Source organism: Rhinolophus sinicus, linkage group LG01, assembly GCF_036562045.2.
Source record: "Rhinolophus sinicus isolate RSC01 linkage group LG01, ASM3656204v1, whole genome shotgun sequence".
NCBI lineage: Eukaryota > Metazoa > Chordata > Mammalia > Chiroptera > Rhinolophidae > Rhinolophus > Rhinolophus sinicus.
The window spans coordinates 201,418,126-201,435,210 of NC_133751.1; the positions used below are offsets into that span (position 1 = coordinate 201,418,126).

The 17,085-nt window shown below is 35.9% G+C and overlaps 1 protein-coding gene across 28 annotated transcripts in view; it reads right to left on the reverse strand.

Moving 5' to 3' along the window:
* Positions 1-17,085, reverse strand: part of TRIP12 (thyroid hormone receptor interactor 12) — a 137,903-nt gene that overhangs the window by 23,682 nt on the left and 97,136 nt on the right. For 13 of the 28 annotated variants that reach the window (XM_074314562.1, XM_074314554.1, XM_074314608.1 and 10 more), the window contains 13 exons: positions 16,864-16,932; positions 16,604-16,769; positions 14,259-14,376; positions 13,991-14,147; positions 11,987-12,140; positions 10,709-10,937; positions 10,277-10,395; positions 7,844-8,051; positions 5,459-5,559; positions 5,053-5,227; positions 3,814-3,955; positions 2,728-2,919; positions 868-1,019 (listed from right to left, as the gene is read on the reverse strand). In XM_074314562.1, coding sequence (XP_074170663.1) covers positions 868-1,019; positions 2,728-2,919; positions 3,814-3,955; positions 5,053-5,227; positions 5,459-5,559; positions 7,844-8,051; positions 10,277-10,395; positions 10,709-10,937; positions 11,987-12,140; positions 13,991-14,147; positions 14,259-14,376; positions 16,604-16,769; positions 16,864-16,932 — 1,982 coding nt within the window. Of the gene's footprint in view, positions 1-867; positions 1,020-2,727; positions 2,920-3,813; positions 3,956-5,052; positions 5,228-5,458; positions 5,560-7,843; positions 8,052-10,276; positions 10,396-10,708; positions 10,938-11,986; positions 12,141-13,987; positions 14,148-14,258; positions 14,377-16,603; positions 16,770-16,863; positions 16,933-17,085 lie in introns of all 28 variants that reach the window. The other 15 variants (XM_074314508.1, XM_074314550.1, XM_074314567.1 and 12 more) reach the window with 3 other exon arrangements.

The following is a 17,085-nucleotide window of genomic DNA, read 5'->3' on the forward strand; positions in this document are numbered from 1 at the left end:
ACCGTTATTTTATACAATTTGGATAAAAATGAAAAGCTTCACAGTTTTCTCAGGCACAGCTGAAAATGTCCCCTTATTTCATAAAATATTCCAGTATCGTACAGGGATCAAAAATGAATACCATTCTACACTAAATTTCAAAGCAGACAAAAACCTATTCCACGCTGATCACTATATTCAATGATGTATATTGTTTTATTTCAATCACAATGTAAACGTTTTAAAAACACACCAGATTGTGTATTTTAAAACTAATTTTTTTAAAAACTGATTTCTTATTTCCCAGGTTTCTAGGCATAATATTCTAGGAAGCTTATAACATTATATAAAACACAACAATTAACTCCTACAATGAATTCTTTCTATAGCACCTCACGAGTTCTATAAAACTACTATATTATTGAAAATAAAATAGTAGTTTTATTAAGCTTTAATAAAACAGCAAAACCTCAAAGTAAATACTTATCTGTTAAAACCTATCAAAATACAAAGTTATAAGCACTTGTATCACATATGAAATCACATTACTGTACACAGAATGTATATTTTTTATTATCCATACCCACGAAGTTCTTGAAGAAAAAGCTTTATATGGTCAAGAGTATATCAATTTAAGGAAAACTAAGCCTATTACAAGTTACCAATAGTCACTGGGTTACATATTTTTAAAACATGTTTTAGAAACCTTGTGATTTTAAAGATAAATAGCATTTGATTCACTATTTAAAGTACTCAACAACTTCTTCAACCATTATAGCTAAATGTTCTTCAGACAGATGAAGACATTACCAGGCCGCTTGCCACTTTTCAACAAGATTAATTAAGCACAGTCCAAGGGCAAGGGCATACTCAGGCCATGATCCTTACCTGCCTCCTGTCCCATTTCCACTGGGGAAGTCATGCACTTTGACTGGAAATTGCTCCATCTGGCTGAGGCAGTTGTTCATCTTGTGAACCAATGCCAACAAAGGTGCATTACCCAATGGCTCTACTCTTCCAATGGGCTCTTCTCCAGGAAGCTAAAGTTATAAATAAACCAATAGGTTAAACAAGGCCTCTTGAAAACGGCACACTCCTCTCAAGAAAATTTAACAGGCAGTTTTACAAAAGGGAAATATTCATCTATTCTCTTATATCTTTTCCGATGATTTTGTTAGAACAATGTTTTCAAATACATTATTTCAACAAAAACACTCTTGGTGGCAAAACCTGACTAAGACAGGTATGACATGATTCGCAGTCTTTATTTACCTTTATTTAGTAAAAATATTCACGTTTTTGCCACAAAAATATTTATGTGTATAGAGTGCTATTTAGAATCCACTGGGGACATCAGGCAACATCCGGGTTATGCATTGTATTGTAGAACTCTTGAAACCCATACAGCCCCAAGGAGTTTAAGGTAAGAGATTACACCTGTATGTAATCTTAAGCATGGTATAAGACTACATCCAGTATTGCCACACACATAACAACTCACTAATAAATATCAACTCTGTTTAAGATAACCCCACAAATTAAAACAAGCAGTGCTTAAATGCCTACAAACACTGGAAGGCATGGTGAAATAGTTTCATGAACACATAGGACCGTTATCCTTAGTCCTATACACAGATGAGCCAGAAACTTTCCTAAAGGTGCCTTCTCTTAAGCAGTTATAAACGAGTAGTGTAACATCAGTGGAGTCCAAGGGTAGTTATTCTCTTGCTTTCATTCACTGAGGGTAAAGGGAGGGAAGCTACTCTGAATTCCGGCCTTGTAATCCACATTGTAAATGTGACCAAGCACTCTGGAATGGAATTGTTAACCATGTTTCCCCGAAAATAAGACCTAGCCAGACAATCAGCTCTAATGCATCTTTTGGAGCGAAAGTTAATATGAGACCCAGTCTTATTTTACTATAAGACCCGGTATCATATCATATCATATCATATCACATCATATATCATATCATAATCATATCATATCATATCATATCAATCATATCATATCATATCATATCATATCATATCATATCATATCATACCAGGTCTTAAGTTTTGCTCCAAAGGACGCATTAGAGCTGACTGTCTGGCTAGGTCTTATTTTCGGGGAAACACAGTAGTACACACAGTCCCTGACTTAACATGATTCAACTTACAATTTTTCAACTTTGCAATGGTATGAAAGCGCTATCAATTCAGTAGAAACCATACTGTGAATTTTGATCTTTTCCGGGGCTAGTGATATGCGGTACGATCCTCTCCCATGATGCTGAGTGACCATGAGGGTAAACTACCGATACTCTTCAGTGTGTTATGTTGCCAACATTTTTCGGATATTGTGTTCTGAGCATGTTTAAGGGAAGACAGGACGAAGCTAAGATGTTCGGTCGGTGAAGCTATGTTATTAAATGCATTTTCAACTTACACATTTTCAGCTTACGACAGTTTATTGGAATATAAGCCCATTGTAAGTCAGGAAGCATCTATACTGTTTTACACACAAAAACAAAGACTCACGATATAGCGACCATAGAAAATTTGGCACTAGCTTCATTAAATCATCATTTCCTTGTTATACTGTTTACTTGATATATGAAAGACCAAAAAATCCCAACTGTATATAAAAGCAAGCTAGAAACTTTACCTCAATATCTTGACCAAAACCTACTGGGATGAAAAGATATACACATTAGTGAACAATGATTCTTATAATAAAATACACAAGCATTATTAGATAACTTACTGGAGAAGAAAAAAATACATGAAGAAATCTCTTTAATCTGATCTCTCTGCTCACGGCATCCTTTTCACTTTTAGATGTCAAATAAAGCAACAGCTGCTTCACAAATCCACTATGTTGGATTTCAAATGATGAAACATCTGACTCTGAGACTATGCTACGGATTTCTACAAGGCACTCAGCTCCACCATCCACCTGAAAAGAGTTAGGAACAGTATTTCTATATTGAATTAAACAGCCCCTACTAAATGTACAATTTATATTTCCCCAAATGAAATCTAATACATTCTCAACACCTTTAAAAGGGGGAGAGCGGATGGTGCATTCTTGGTAGATCCTTGTAAGATATGATCTCACACACACACACAAACACAACACACTTACAAAATGTGAACTGTTTCATAACAGAAAACCAATGTTCGCAATAACATAATAAAGAAAAATTTTCACAATTCAACCAATGTAGTCTTATTAAAAAAAAAAAAAGTCAGAGGATGAGAATACAAATTATGGAATATAGAGCTATAATACCAGAATGGAAAGATAAAACAAGACACAAGGTACAGCTTTAAATTAATATATTTAAAATCTGAATGAAATAATTTCTTAGAAAATCTGTACTACTCAAATTGCTCAAAGTACATCAAAAACGTAGAAAGATGAAGAATCAGATGACATATAAAAGGCTTAATAAACCTCTACCCCCCCTGACTTTTATCAGAACCCAGGTGGAGAGGAGTTAAGGAGTGTCGTATTAACTCTAGTACCTGTAGGTGAAGAGGACTGAAAGGAGAGGAGATGTGCTGGAGGGACATTTCTGAAGTTTCTTCATTTGTCAAGAAATATGGGATGTGAAGGAAAGAAAAGTGAAAGATGAGATTTCTGGTACATTTAATGAGAAAATGATGGAGCACGAAAGTCCAGGGACAAGTTAAAGAAATGTCTGTGCTAAAGGTACATATCTGGCTAAAAAGTCAATCTATGAGTTTAATCGATAGAAAGCCAGAGCCATCAAGAAAAGAACAGCAAGACAGAGAGATGCCGAAGCATGAAGAAGGAACAGCCAGCAGGACACGGTGGACTCGGTACCTGGAGGTTGAGTTGTTCAGTTGCAGCACAAAGTCTCTGCAGGACGTTCAGTGCGGGGTTGCTCCCATCCATGTTCTCAGAACTGAAGTAACGCTCAACAAATTTATGTGCCTGCTCCTTAATCCAACCTTTAATTTTTTCTCTGCGAGAAGGAAAACGGAAATATTAAAGTCTTAGCATACACAGAAAGGACTTTACTTTATAACTTCTGCTCCAAGGCAAAAAGCTGCTACATTTATAATTCTTTCTGGCCTATGCTTACAGGCTAGTAAGTTCAGACTCCACATTAACCAAATTAATTTTTCACTTTGAAAATGGGCTAAGATGTACCTAGAGAATGCACAGGTTCTTAAAATACATGTCAGGTCAGTGCATGAAGGGTAAATAGAAAGTTCTAACTTCCTGGGACTCTACAAAGTAACAGTTGCATTAAGTGATTGCATAAGTTGAAAGCGATTTTATGACTGTTTTATAAGGTGGAAACATATCCGCATTGTCCTTTGCTTGTGTTCCCTAGAGTTGAAGTAAAATACTCTAGACCAGAAACATGTACCTGTTAGATGCAAGATCAACTACGACCTCTGAGACTCAGCTGTCTAAATTAACAAATTCTCATGGCTTCAGAAATACAACCAACCAACCATCCAAAAAGAGCCTGTTTGTTTTGCCAGTGACATTTGATATTTTCAGATTTCTTATTTGCAGAGGAAGTAATCCTGGTTGGTATGCTATATCCAGAGCCAAGAAACAAAACAATTCTCAAGGATTTTAAAGAAATAATTTGTAAAAGCCATAAATAGGCCTTCAAACCACCAGTTTAGCTGGTAATTTTCTAAGTTCCCAAAAAAGCCTCTACTCCTAGGATCCAAAAGTTGTAAGGAGTAGACGAAGGGTACCATAAAAGTGTGTCTGTGTACAGAAAATGCCAGTTTTCCCTTATCTAGAACAAAATTGAGGAAGAGATTCCATGGAGGGACATAATTTGTTTGTTTTGAACATACATGACTCCTAGCAGCTAGAGATCTCAATGAGAGTTTTAAAATATACGACTAGAACTCAAGAGAAACCCAGACACAGGGTTCAAGAATCGAGAACCTACTGCATCCTTGAGCCATGCCACTTCTGAGCATAAATTCAAGGTCTGTGTTCATGTTTCATCTCCATATAATAAATGTGCTGACTGAAATAATGTTCTGTTTTCCTATTCTGACACCAGAATGCAGAATAACCCCACCTCACCTATTATTGGAGATGGTGTCCTTTGAAGCGGCCCTGGCAAGACCACTAACTCCCGCAGTTCGTGCCGGTTCGATGTTGTTGCTGTTGGACTGTGCGCTTAACCTTCCCCACGTTTTTGGATTCAAGCTTGCCAGGAAAGAAGATTTAGGTGACTGAGTAGTGGTGGGACTTTTAGCTATGAAAAGAGAGAATGACAGTTACATCATTTTAGGAAAACTGATGAAAACCAACTGCATTTTAAGATTCCCATTTTTACTAGATTAAGTAGCTGAAAGAACTAAGGAGACTGGGTATCAGGAGACTCAGGTGTACTTCAAAGCTACGGTATCAGCAGTTTTAATGAAGTACGTGTCTTTATCAGCTGCCATCTCCCCTTTACCTCCCCCCGTTTCATCCAATCAATTACCTTGATTGTCTACTTTGTCATCATCTCTTGGAGGTGAATACTTTGGCCTTCTTGGCCCTCGTTTTGGCAGTCGTTTTCTCTTTAGAACATCACTTAGTCGACTATCACATGGGAAAATATGGGATAAGTTTAGCAATGACCACGATTTATTAGCATTACTCACTGAAAAGCTAAAATGGCAGAAACAATCAGTTATAAAACATTGCCATAACAGGGTATCTTGCTTTTAGTGATTATTTAATGCCAACTCTGTGCCAGTCATGTTCTGAAGGTGTACAGACACAGAAAATGATTAGTGCAGAAAATAACTAGCTGTTTGACTGTACTGAACTACTACAAATAAAACCAAATAGAAGATCTGATTAATCCTGTGATAAAATGTAGTACATACAGAAAACTACATAAAACATGTATACAATGCAAAGAATCAATATCAAAAAGAATTGAGCAACCACAAACTAGAAAAATGTTAAATCTGAGCACCATATGTCTTTGCTAACCTAAATGACAAGTACATAGCATCGAGTGTTAGCATTACCAAAATACTTCTCGATATTACCCAAAGTAATTTCATGGTGAGCAACAGCAATAACATTCCAAATAAATACATTAGTGATTATTTTTAATCCAAAATTACCTATGAACAGATCTAGCAAGTGATAGTGTGAATAACCTATATTGAATTAGAACATATGAAACAGGACATTCATAGCCCTTGTGTGTTATTTTCACTATTCTTATCAACACTAGAAATAGTTTGAAATAGCAATAGATTCTTAGAATAACAACAAAGCTAGGTAGGTAGAAAAGACGAAAAATGTTCTGGTTCAGTTGGTCTGTGACCCAAATAAAATTAGAAAAATTGAAAATTTCTTCCAACATCTGCCACATCTATTTAAAACACTTCAGGAAAAGTGAACTTTCAAAGAATAAATTTAAATATGATTGGACAATTCCTTCTTTACAAATTTATATGAATTTTTCATTTGAAATCATTTTAGAAGGGAATAGGATCACTTAAAACTTCAGGTATTTTAAGAAAAAGATTCTTTCCTTTTTGTCTAGAATTATCAACTGTTAGAACCTACAATCAAGTCTAACTCCTTAATTTAAGGGACTTAGAAATACTGCATTTGTCTGAATTGTGTCACATTTCACCAAATGCCTGTGATATATGGTAAAATGCTGCATAACTTAAGGTTACAGCAGCAGCTAGCAGGGAAGGAGTGAGGGAGAGAGTGGGTTGGGGAGGAATCAGAGAGGCATTCAAGGCTGCGAGGGCATATGGAAGACAAGTCCAACTTGAGAGCAGGGAAGGTGGAAGGTCCCCAGTATTCTCCAGCACAATCTCCTTAAACTGGGCCCACGACATGGATAGCACCTAAACTCAGCAACTTCCTGAAGCAACAGCAACTGTGCCAGAAGTCCCAGAATTGCCGAAATTCCTATTTAAGCCAGAGCGGACAACTGCCAGCAGGGGGCACCAAAAGCAGCTGTGATCCTAAGCTGGCAACCTTTAGGACAACGCGACCTTGTAGTTCACAAGATTAAAGTTTTAGACCCCCTATTACAACATATTTTACCAAGATCCACTTTTCAGCTTAAAAAGAGTAAAAAGGAGTATTACCCTGAGTACCTTCTGAATTTTAGAAATGAGTTTGGTTCATCATGACCATTCATACAGCAATATTAAGTTTCTAACATTAAAGAAACAAAAACACTTTTAGAGTATGATTTGTTTCAAAACAAAATGAAAACCAACACGAGGATCTGGTAACGTTCTCAGTAGCAAAGTACAACAACGGGATTAAAACCAGATAAACAGATGCAAGAAGAGAATTTCCTTTAATTAAGAACTCCCATTATCCTTTATTAAGAGCAAAGTTCCCATCTGCCAGTTACAGATAAATGGGAAACCAGGCTTTTATCCTTTGCATTATGAAAATTCTAATTTTTAATATTTCAGTACATCAATATCTGGATGTCTCGAAACTAGAATGTATGTTGCAATACAGTAAGCAATGGACTCAGGTTATGGACTCAGAAATGAGGGCTCAATCCTGCATCTGTAGAACAAGCGTGTGACACTGTACGAGTCATTCACTTCTCTTGAGTCTTACCTTCCCTTTTATGTCAATGGAAATAGCACGTGGTTCCTAACAATGGCACAGGACAGCAAATTTGCAATAAGTGTTCATTTCTCTTCCCATTCCCATTAAACATTTAACAAAATACAGATGAAAAAATACAAAGTGTGGACGCTCACTAGTATTTTACCATTGTATTCCCTGTGTGAGTCTCAGGTACCAGGGCAGAGCTAAAGGGCAAAGAGCACCAAAAAAAAAAAAAAAAAAAAAAAAAAACCACCACACCACTCTGACTTACCCTTGAGGGCTCAGATCTAAAGAATCATCTCTGCTGTGCTGCAAGCTGGGGGACCCCAAGTCGGCTGCGGCATTGGTGGCAGCCGTGGCTGTTCCACTGCTGACTGGTGTCGTGGACCCCAAGGATCCTGACCCATTCGTGCACGCCTTTGGTGGGCTTGTCAGCAAAGATTCCGATTCCGCCAAGTGTTTTACTTGATGCATTACACCTACACAATAATACGGATTAAAGTGTCAGTTTTAATCAGGACCGCCTACCCGCCATTACAAAATCCCTAAATGCTAACACTGTTGTGTAGGGAATGAATGAAAAATACCGGCAGATGGAAAAAAAAATTGAGGCGCCAGGGTTTTCAACTTGACTCCACTTAGAAAAGTAATAGGCAAATTCAAAATTAAAGAAAGATATTTATATTAAATATCTTCTTATATTCAAAAGCCAATCATAGGAAATTTAATAGGATTACAAGTCCTACTAGAAATTCAAAATGCCCATTATAAAAACAATAATCAATTACAGAAACAGTGCACATCTGGTTGACAGCTACAAGGGGAGAAAAAAACTACAATCATTAGTTAACTTCAATGTTACAATAAGACAAGATCACAATAATAAAAAAGAGAACACCAGCTATGAAAGGGTGGTGATTTTCACATGCTTGGAAGTGTGTAAGGAGAGCTAAACTTATTTATTAAGGCAGGGGTTCCCATCTGGGCTAGGATAATGGGAAGATGTACACGGGAGGTGGTGCAAGAACTATCAAATTGTATACAAAGGTGTGTTTGTGAATGTATGTGAGTGCATGTTCACACATTCACATTTTTCTGGGGGAACAGTCCAGAGCTTCCCAACAGATTCTATTTAAAGGAAAAAAAAAAGCAAACTGCTTTAAAAAAAAAAAAAAATCTGGATGAATTTAAACTTTAGGCATTCATTCCACAAATATTATTTGTGACAATCATATGCTAGATTCTGTGCTAGGTACTGAGAATAAAGCCATGGACAAGAAAAATGTACCCAGGGCACTACTGGCTAATGGGAAAGACACAACTTGCAAAATATTACAAATAAAGAGTGAATTGCTTATGAGAGATAAAATACAATGCTGCCGCAGCATAGAATAGGAGGATCTAACAGAAGGAAGGTTAAGATCTTCAGAAATAAGTGACATGTAAGTGGAACCTCAAAGAACAGTGGACCTAGCCAGATGCAAAGCACTAGAACCAATCAAGTATCCTCCATAGATTTCATAATGTATATGCTATCGGGGGTAGAAAATTCAATCTGATAGCACAGCTGATCCTACCAAAGTAAAAAAAATTTAAAAACCACTGAGAAAAAAGACTAATTCTGATATACTTCCAAATCAGAAAATTGGAACTGAAAGCCAATACAAAAAAATAGAATGCCAAAAACATAATATAGAATGCAAAATATAAAATAATCTAAAGCTAAACATAAAAACATATACCAAATGTTGGAGCACAGAAAACATCTATTTGTTAACCATATTATCGCTGGGAAAGGGAGAAAGTCTGCCATCTATTTTATATAAATATGTGGTGTTGAATTTTTTTTTTTTTGGAAACCCCATTGTTTTTTGAACAGAATGATAATCAATGGTGAAAACCTCTTCCCATATGATTCAACATTATTACACTAGCATGACTATTTCATTCTCACGATGTGAAGAAACAACGAAGGCAGCATAAGGAAAAGTCGTCAAAAAAAATGGAAAATAGATCATCTGCAGAAAGAACTAGGACTGTTGATAAGATGGAAGATGAAGCTAAAAGATTACTTGAAGGAAAACACCACTACGGCCTGTATCCTCACGGGACCAAAGTACCCTAAAAGAGCGTAAGAGCCACCAAGATGTTTCTGTTGATGAGAAATAACTTCTTGGAATATCTTGACAGGTTGGAAAAGGATAAAACACCCGAATGAGTGATACAGCTTCATCTTTGATTCAAAAAGAGAATAGGAAAGTATCATTTCTCCAAGCCTCAAATTAGAGGACTAGACTAATTGCATTCTGAAGATTCCAAGCCTTAAAATATTCCACCATTGACACAATGAAGCATAAAGTAATCCCTTTACAACTGTTCTGATCTACTAATAGGATTCACTGGCAAAGTCACCTCAAGGAATCTTTCTGGGCAGATGTGTATTATCAGTATAAAAAGTCAATGATTGCTTCTGGCCCATAAACATTTAAATCACCAAAACTTACTAAGTGATTATCAACTGACGGTGAATCTCATACAACCTGTATTAACATATTTATAAAAGACACACTACATGTACTTCAGTTATAAGCATGCAAATATCTTATATAAAAGGTAAGTTTAATTGCTCTACAAATTAAAACTATACTTCTGAAATACTATTAAGATTAAAAGATTAGCCATTAATTATCATAAATGACATTACCTTCTCTTCTGAAGTAAACACTAAAAATATCAGGTAACTTCTGCATTAAGATTTCTGCCATCTGAAGTGCTCCAACTACTATCTTCAGATCTTGGCTTGATAGCATGGAAGCAATGTGACTAAAAAAAGAAAGCATTTGTATATAAAACATTTGTCTGAATTTGATAATTACTTTTGGCCATACTACTTTAAATTTGAGAGCAAAATATTTTAATTGTGAAAACAGTGCACTAAAACAAAAATTTTCCTTAAATGCTCAACTTTTGTATTTATTACTTATCAAAGGTGTGTATAAATATAAAAAGACAACAAAGGGCTGAAAATACTCCAAAAAAGTTGTTTTATGCACTTTTTCTATAACACTCAATATTTCTGCAATCACTTGCAGAGACGTGAATTTCGAAGATGCTGTCACTATTTACATGAACACACCTTGAAACAGCATGATTTTTCAGGACGTCCTTCAGAAGTTCGGCATCAGCAAAATAAATTATCCTAAGAATTGCTCTAAGGCACTTATGTCTGACCGCAGGTCCTGCTGAGGAACTATACACTTCATAAAGAACACCAAACAATGTCTTAATAAAAGACTTAGCCAGTTCCGGATCCTCTTTCATAAGCTGTGCTCGAGCATCATCCTTCTTTAATTCTGAATATCCACCTGTTAGAAATAATATACAATCCTAAAGTTACAGACTTCAGAAACAGAATAAACAATATAAAGCATTCAAGCTGATGTAATTATTTGAAACGCTATAAAATTTTTATTATAAAACAAATCAACATATCTAATGTGATCAACTGGGATCTATAAAGATACCAAAGGGATCAGTAAGACAAAATTTAGCCAGCTAGGAAACCACTCACCATTCTGGCCAGCTGAAGAGAACAAGGCACCACCACTGTGCCTCTTATCTTACTAAGATATGTTCAACAAAATACTGGGGCTATTTCAGTAGTAACCAGCTAAGCCACTGGTAAGAAATAAACAGAGTTCAAGAAATGGCCAGAAGTACGCAGTCAGAAGCTATGTTAAAACAAGATGCTCTGTGGCTTGGCTAGAGGGAATGAGATGTAGGGGAAGGACAACTGATGAAAAGTAAGAATGGTCCGAAGGCCCAAGCCAGCCCAGCACCTGTTATTATTACTGAACAAAAGCATGTACATTTGCTTACATATGCATGTGGCTGTTTTGGAGCTACACCAGCAGTGTTGAGTACAGGGACTTGCATGGCCCTTTGCAGAAAAAGTTTACCGACCCCTGTACTCTAAGCCAGAGCTGCAAAAGCAAAGGACTATATTCCTGAGAGGAATAAATGTCAGGAGCCTGAAAAAAATATCATAACCATCCATTTTTCATTCATTCAGAAGAGAATTTTGGTGGAAAAATATAAACTAAAAGGTTGGAAAGAACTATCTGATGGGTATGGGTGGATCTAAAGATAGAATAGGGTAATAGGATCAGATAAAAAAAAACGTACAGGCCAATTCTGACTAGACTCCGAGACCCTGCAAATCACTTAAGTAAAATAATCACGGGAAGATACCATGTAAGCAATATTGACTCACTCATCAATTAAAACACATAATAAAACAAACTACTACGATGCTACTGTCTTAAGCTTAATAAAGACACTCAATGAAACAATTATTTATTATTGCAAATATTATTCCCATGACAATACTACTTTTAACTCAAAGGGTACTTACTAGTGTTAGTATTGGCTAAGGGGTTAGGTTTTCTCTGAATGGCACGTGCTGTTCCCGTGTCCTCATTGATTTGCTGCATAGAATTAAAATCAATAGTATAAACTCGTCCCAGAGTGGACAAGCTTATCTCATCCTCACCGACCTGATGGGCTGCCTGAGAGTAAAGAGAGAGAAACCTTGAATATAACCATGGAGAAATGTATTAACTTAAGACACAGTGGGGACCCTCCATAAATACTAACTTACATATTTATTTCATCAGGTTTTAGAAGGTGAAAGTAACAGAATACGGAAAATTTAATGGTGTGGATGCAACAAAACTCATTCATTAAATGAATCATTTTCAATTAAACACAAATATACACCACCAGCCCTATCAGGTCCCTTGAGACATAAATATAGGTAAATATCTTGATCAAAGATCCAATCATGCAGAGTCACTGACATGAAGAAGACACCATTTATATTAACAAGGCTTTCAAGACTTTGCTGATAGAAAAAAAAAATTGTTATCTATAAATTTTGGTATCGAATTCTTAGGTTAAAATTTTATTTATTTACATCATGGATTCTTAGCAGCCCACCAAAATCCTCCTTTAAACAAAATGATCCTATAAAAGTATCCTTAGGTAAACAAAAAAGATTTTACATTTAAATGATGCTCTAAGATTGGAAGGGACACAGCTGGAACTAAGAAAGGAATCCCCAGGGGTTGCAAACATTACACAGTACATTTCTAGAATGAGACAGTTTGATTCACACTGCTTCCTTCATTCTGGAAAGCCTAAAGAAGTGACAAAATATTCATTCTTATCACAGTCCAAACTGTTGGAATTCCTAGGTTGAATGGAAGACAGGACTCTTAGGAAACACAAGATAGTAAGCTAACAGTAAAAATGCAATTGTCGGAAAAATGCTAAAAAGAAAGAGTGCTTAGAGTTAGAGACCACGACCTGCTTAGACATGAGGGCTAACGATGCACAAAACACCAGTCATAGTTAACTTCCTCATAGAAGCCGGGTGAATTTAGATGGTTTCATAAGAACTTATGATTTTATAACGTAAGTCAATGCTTTCAAAGTTTTTCAAAATTCTTTTTAGAAACGAACTGCTGGAAGACATTTTTAAAGAAGAATACCTATTTAAGTGTGATCTAAAGATTCAAACATCACAGTCTGAAATTTGACTATATACTGAGACTTAAAGGTATCACATATTGACAATATGAGCAAATGATGTATGGCAGCTGAAATAATGCAGTCACCAACACTTCCTAAGCTAGGGCAAATATTTCCCTGACCTGAGAAATTTTTGAAATTTCAGTGCAAACTTAATATGGAAGTATGGAAATAAGAAAAAAAATCACACATAAAACCGTCACAGAAAATCACTATAAATATTTTGGTGTATTTCTTTCCTTTGTATTATTCCTCTTTTCTCTTATTTTGCTGAGCTCCCAAAAGTCACGTAATTTTGAATACTGTTTTCATTTATCATATTCCATTTTATATCATAAAAACGTGTCCCACTAAGGTCTGGTTTATATATGATACTACACATGTATCACAATTTACTTAATTGTTCACCTAGAGGTAGATATTTAAGTTTACTTCTACCTATTTGCTCTTAAAAATATTGAGCTATTTGCACGTAAATCTTTGCTTTTGAGAGATGTCTTTTGGATAGGAGATACAGGGACTTTTAGAAACAGAGAGCCTAACTCCTCCCATGTTTCCGTTCAGAAATGAGGAAACTATGGAACAAAGAATTTAAGTTACTTGCTCCCAGTCAATCAGGTAGTTAGCAGCAGAAGCAGGACTAGAACATCATGTTTTCTGACCTGAACAGAAATGAGGACCTTGTTCTCAGGAGACAAAATGAGAGAATCTTGAGTTAATTCAAAACTGAGCACATTTAAGTCCACATAACCACCCTCCCCACTCCATCCCTACACCCACTCTCCACCAAAATAGACACAATTAAACGGTACGATGAAACTACTACCTCAATGATCCGGCTGTCAATCCTGTTATAGGGATGCCAGAGGCCCCGGTCGTCCCGCCACTGCCATATCGCACCGTCTGTGTTCTGAGCATTTCCCTTCTTCAGCATGGTATCAACGGCAAAAATGCCTTCTTTTGGTAAACACGGCATAAGTTCGCTGAAAAACAAGAGTGCAATTATTTTAATAAGCAGCTTGTGAAATATTAGTGTCAGGTCTCTAAAGTAAAATACCCTCTTATACACCAGTTATTATTCGCTTGATCTTTACCAAATCAGAGACGTCAGTTCATAGAGTTCTTGAGGACTGCGTGGAACAAGATCTATCTGATCCTGACAACTTCCATTGGAGGCACCACAAAGGAGGAAGTGAAGCGTTTCTGCAATGTCTGTAAATCCAACAACAAAATGCAAAAGCCTGTGAAACGAGTTGTATTACCTAATTTAAAAGGCAATCATTCCCTAGGGGAAAAAACAATCAATCATTTTTTTCTTTGACAATATACTACATATCGAATTCACAGTGAAAATATCCAAATGAATTGTAATAAACACCTAAAAAGAATTTTATGAAGATTTTAGCATTTCCCTTCTGAGGATTTCAGTTTGAGTCCTAACCTTCTAAGCTGGACACCTAATCACAAACCTACCCCAAAGACTTCAGGAATCTTTTATAACTTTCCTTGAGAAGCACAATGCTTTGTACAAAAGTACACTCAGCATACACCTTAACCCTCAATTCAAGTACATTCATGTATCTGTCATCAATTCAAATATACTGAAAATGTGTGGACAATAGGACAAAACAGCAAAAAAGCATCTGAATCTTACCATATTTTGTGATCAGGAAAGTCATTTCCTTACATGACATTAAACATAGCAACTAAATACAAAATCATTAAAATATCATCTACCACGAGTTTCCATTCCCAGAAGACATCAGCTTATAGAAGAACCTGCATGAAAACCAGTTTGATGTGCAGATAGTGTGAGTGGAGGAAGCTCTCAGCCTCCACAAGTTTAATTAGTCACTCTGACAGCTACAACGTCAAGACTGGGCTGGCTCTCTTTTGGCGATCGTGTGTTTGTATACATACTATACATATGGCAAAATATAAACATTTCATTGAAAGGTTTTGTCAGTAATCAATAATGTCTGTTGTCAAGGAAAGTATTCACCACTGATTTGGACAGAGTATGGAGAGTTAAATCTCTGCCCCACTGAAATTTCACAAATAGTAATTACAATTTTTAAAAATTTCTTGAAAAAGTAGTTCTGCCAACTTTCCTAAAAAATGTGAATACATGGTAATTGTACATTGTAAGTATTTATTAAATATTGTTTAAAAGATCAGAGGATGACAACAAAATGGGAAGAACCAGAAGAGGTTCATGTTTCCTTTGCATTATTGTAGTAGGAAAAAGAAAATATAAGATTAGTGCCTCTATATTATGAATGTGTGGTAAACTTCCTGGAGTATGCAAAAGAGGTGAAAATATTCATCATATTAAAAGGAAAAAACCCCAAAATGTTAAACAAGTTAGACAGCAACTATCCAAGCCAGTATTTAGGGAAATGCTGTGGCACATAGTAACAACAGATAAAGAGTAACACGATACAACTTCAGGAAATGGTGGGCTCCTAGGGATTCTGACTACTGCCCACACAAAAAAAGTTAAATTTTCCCAAACTTATCTGGACAGAGAGCACTCTGTTCATGGCACAAGCAAAAGAGTTCCTGGAATACCAAGTTTGGGAATGATTCAATGCTTTAAGAGGAATCTTATCAATAAATCACCCCAGGAACAAGACCATTCTACAAAATTCTGTGAAAATGTGCTAATGCACAAGTAATGCAACTAAAAATAAAACTGAGCTCCCCCCAAGAAGTAGTTTAAATTATACTACTTAATTAATAATATCTGATAATTTAACAAGTTATACTACTTAGTATTGTACCTGAGGCAGTGGGACCAAAGGCTATTTTGTCAGTGAATATCATCCCAATGTAATATCCTCAGATTAGAATTTTGAATATGAAATTACCCACAACTATAGGTGTTCCACACAAAAGTGATCAACACTCTACTAGCAATAACCATATTATTCCCTGAAGCCCACTGTCTTCACACATTAACTTGTGAAATTTAAGGTTTAAGAAAATAACAGTCAGTTGTAATAGCAGTGCAATAAAACTATTTCCTGCACAATGGGGTAAGGCTGGGAAGGGCTCAGATATACTGAAAAAGTAGCAAAGATCAGAGACATTCATCTGTATAAAAAGGTTCCAACTTTTTGAGGGAGGAAAGCATTCTGGAATCAGACGAAGTACTAGAAAATCTAATATTACATAATTGATACTATATAGAAAGCAATTATCTTGGGTCTTTAGCCATAAAACCACCAAGGGTAAAATTTTATTACATATACTTTAAAAATCATATGTAGGAAGCATTCCCAACACAAATTACACATTAATAGTTTTCTTCATTATTCAATGTCGATGATGTTAGCAATCTCTTCTAGTTGCTTGACTTATGTTGACTTATTAAAGGAGTTTTTTGTTAAGCCACTTTTCCTACATGCTTAAAGTAGGATAATAAAAGAGCACTTACTTTGCTTCATAAGTTGAACGGCTAAAGTTGGACAGTTGGAACACATCAGAGAAAACATGCGTACCACCATTATAAACATCCCAGAACTTAAAATTGGTGGAGTCACTACCAACAGCTGTTGAACATTTGTAAGCAGATCTTTGGAGGCAACCTGCTGGAGTAAATTCTTCATAAACACAGGGAAAAAAAAGAAACTGTTATATCACGATTCAGCAAATGTAACAACTTCATGACACTACCACCAAAGACTAAATGCTCACCTCCTCGTGCTGGAAGTTGTCCACCAGACGTGCAAAACAAAGGCAAGTGCTTTCTACTGACTTTTTGTCCTATTTTTAATAATAAAGGAAAAGAAGGTTTATTAATAAAAAACATGTTCACTGTTCTATCACCACCTTATCTTCTTCCTAACCCAAAATTATTCAAGACTGGCTGAATTAGATGTGAACTTTGAAAATGCAATGAGTCTAATCAATAACATC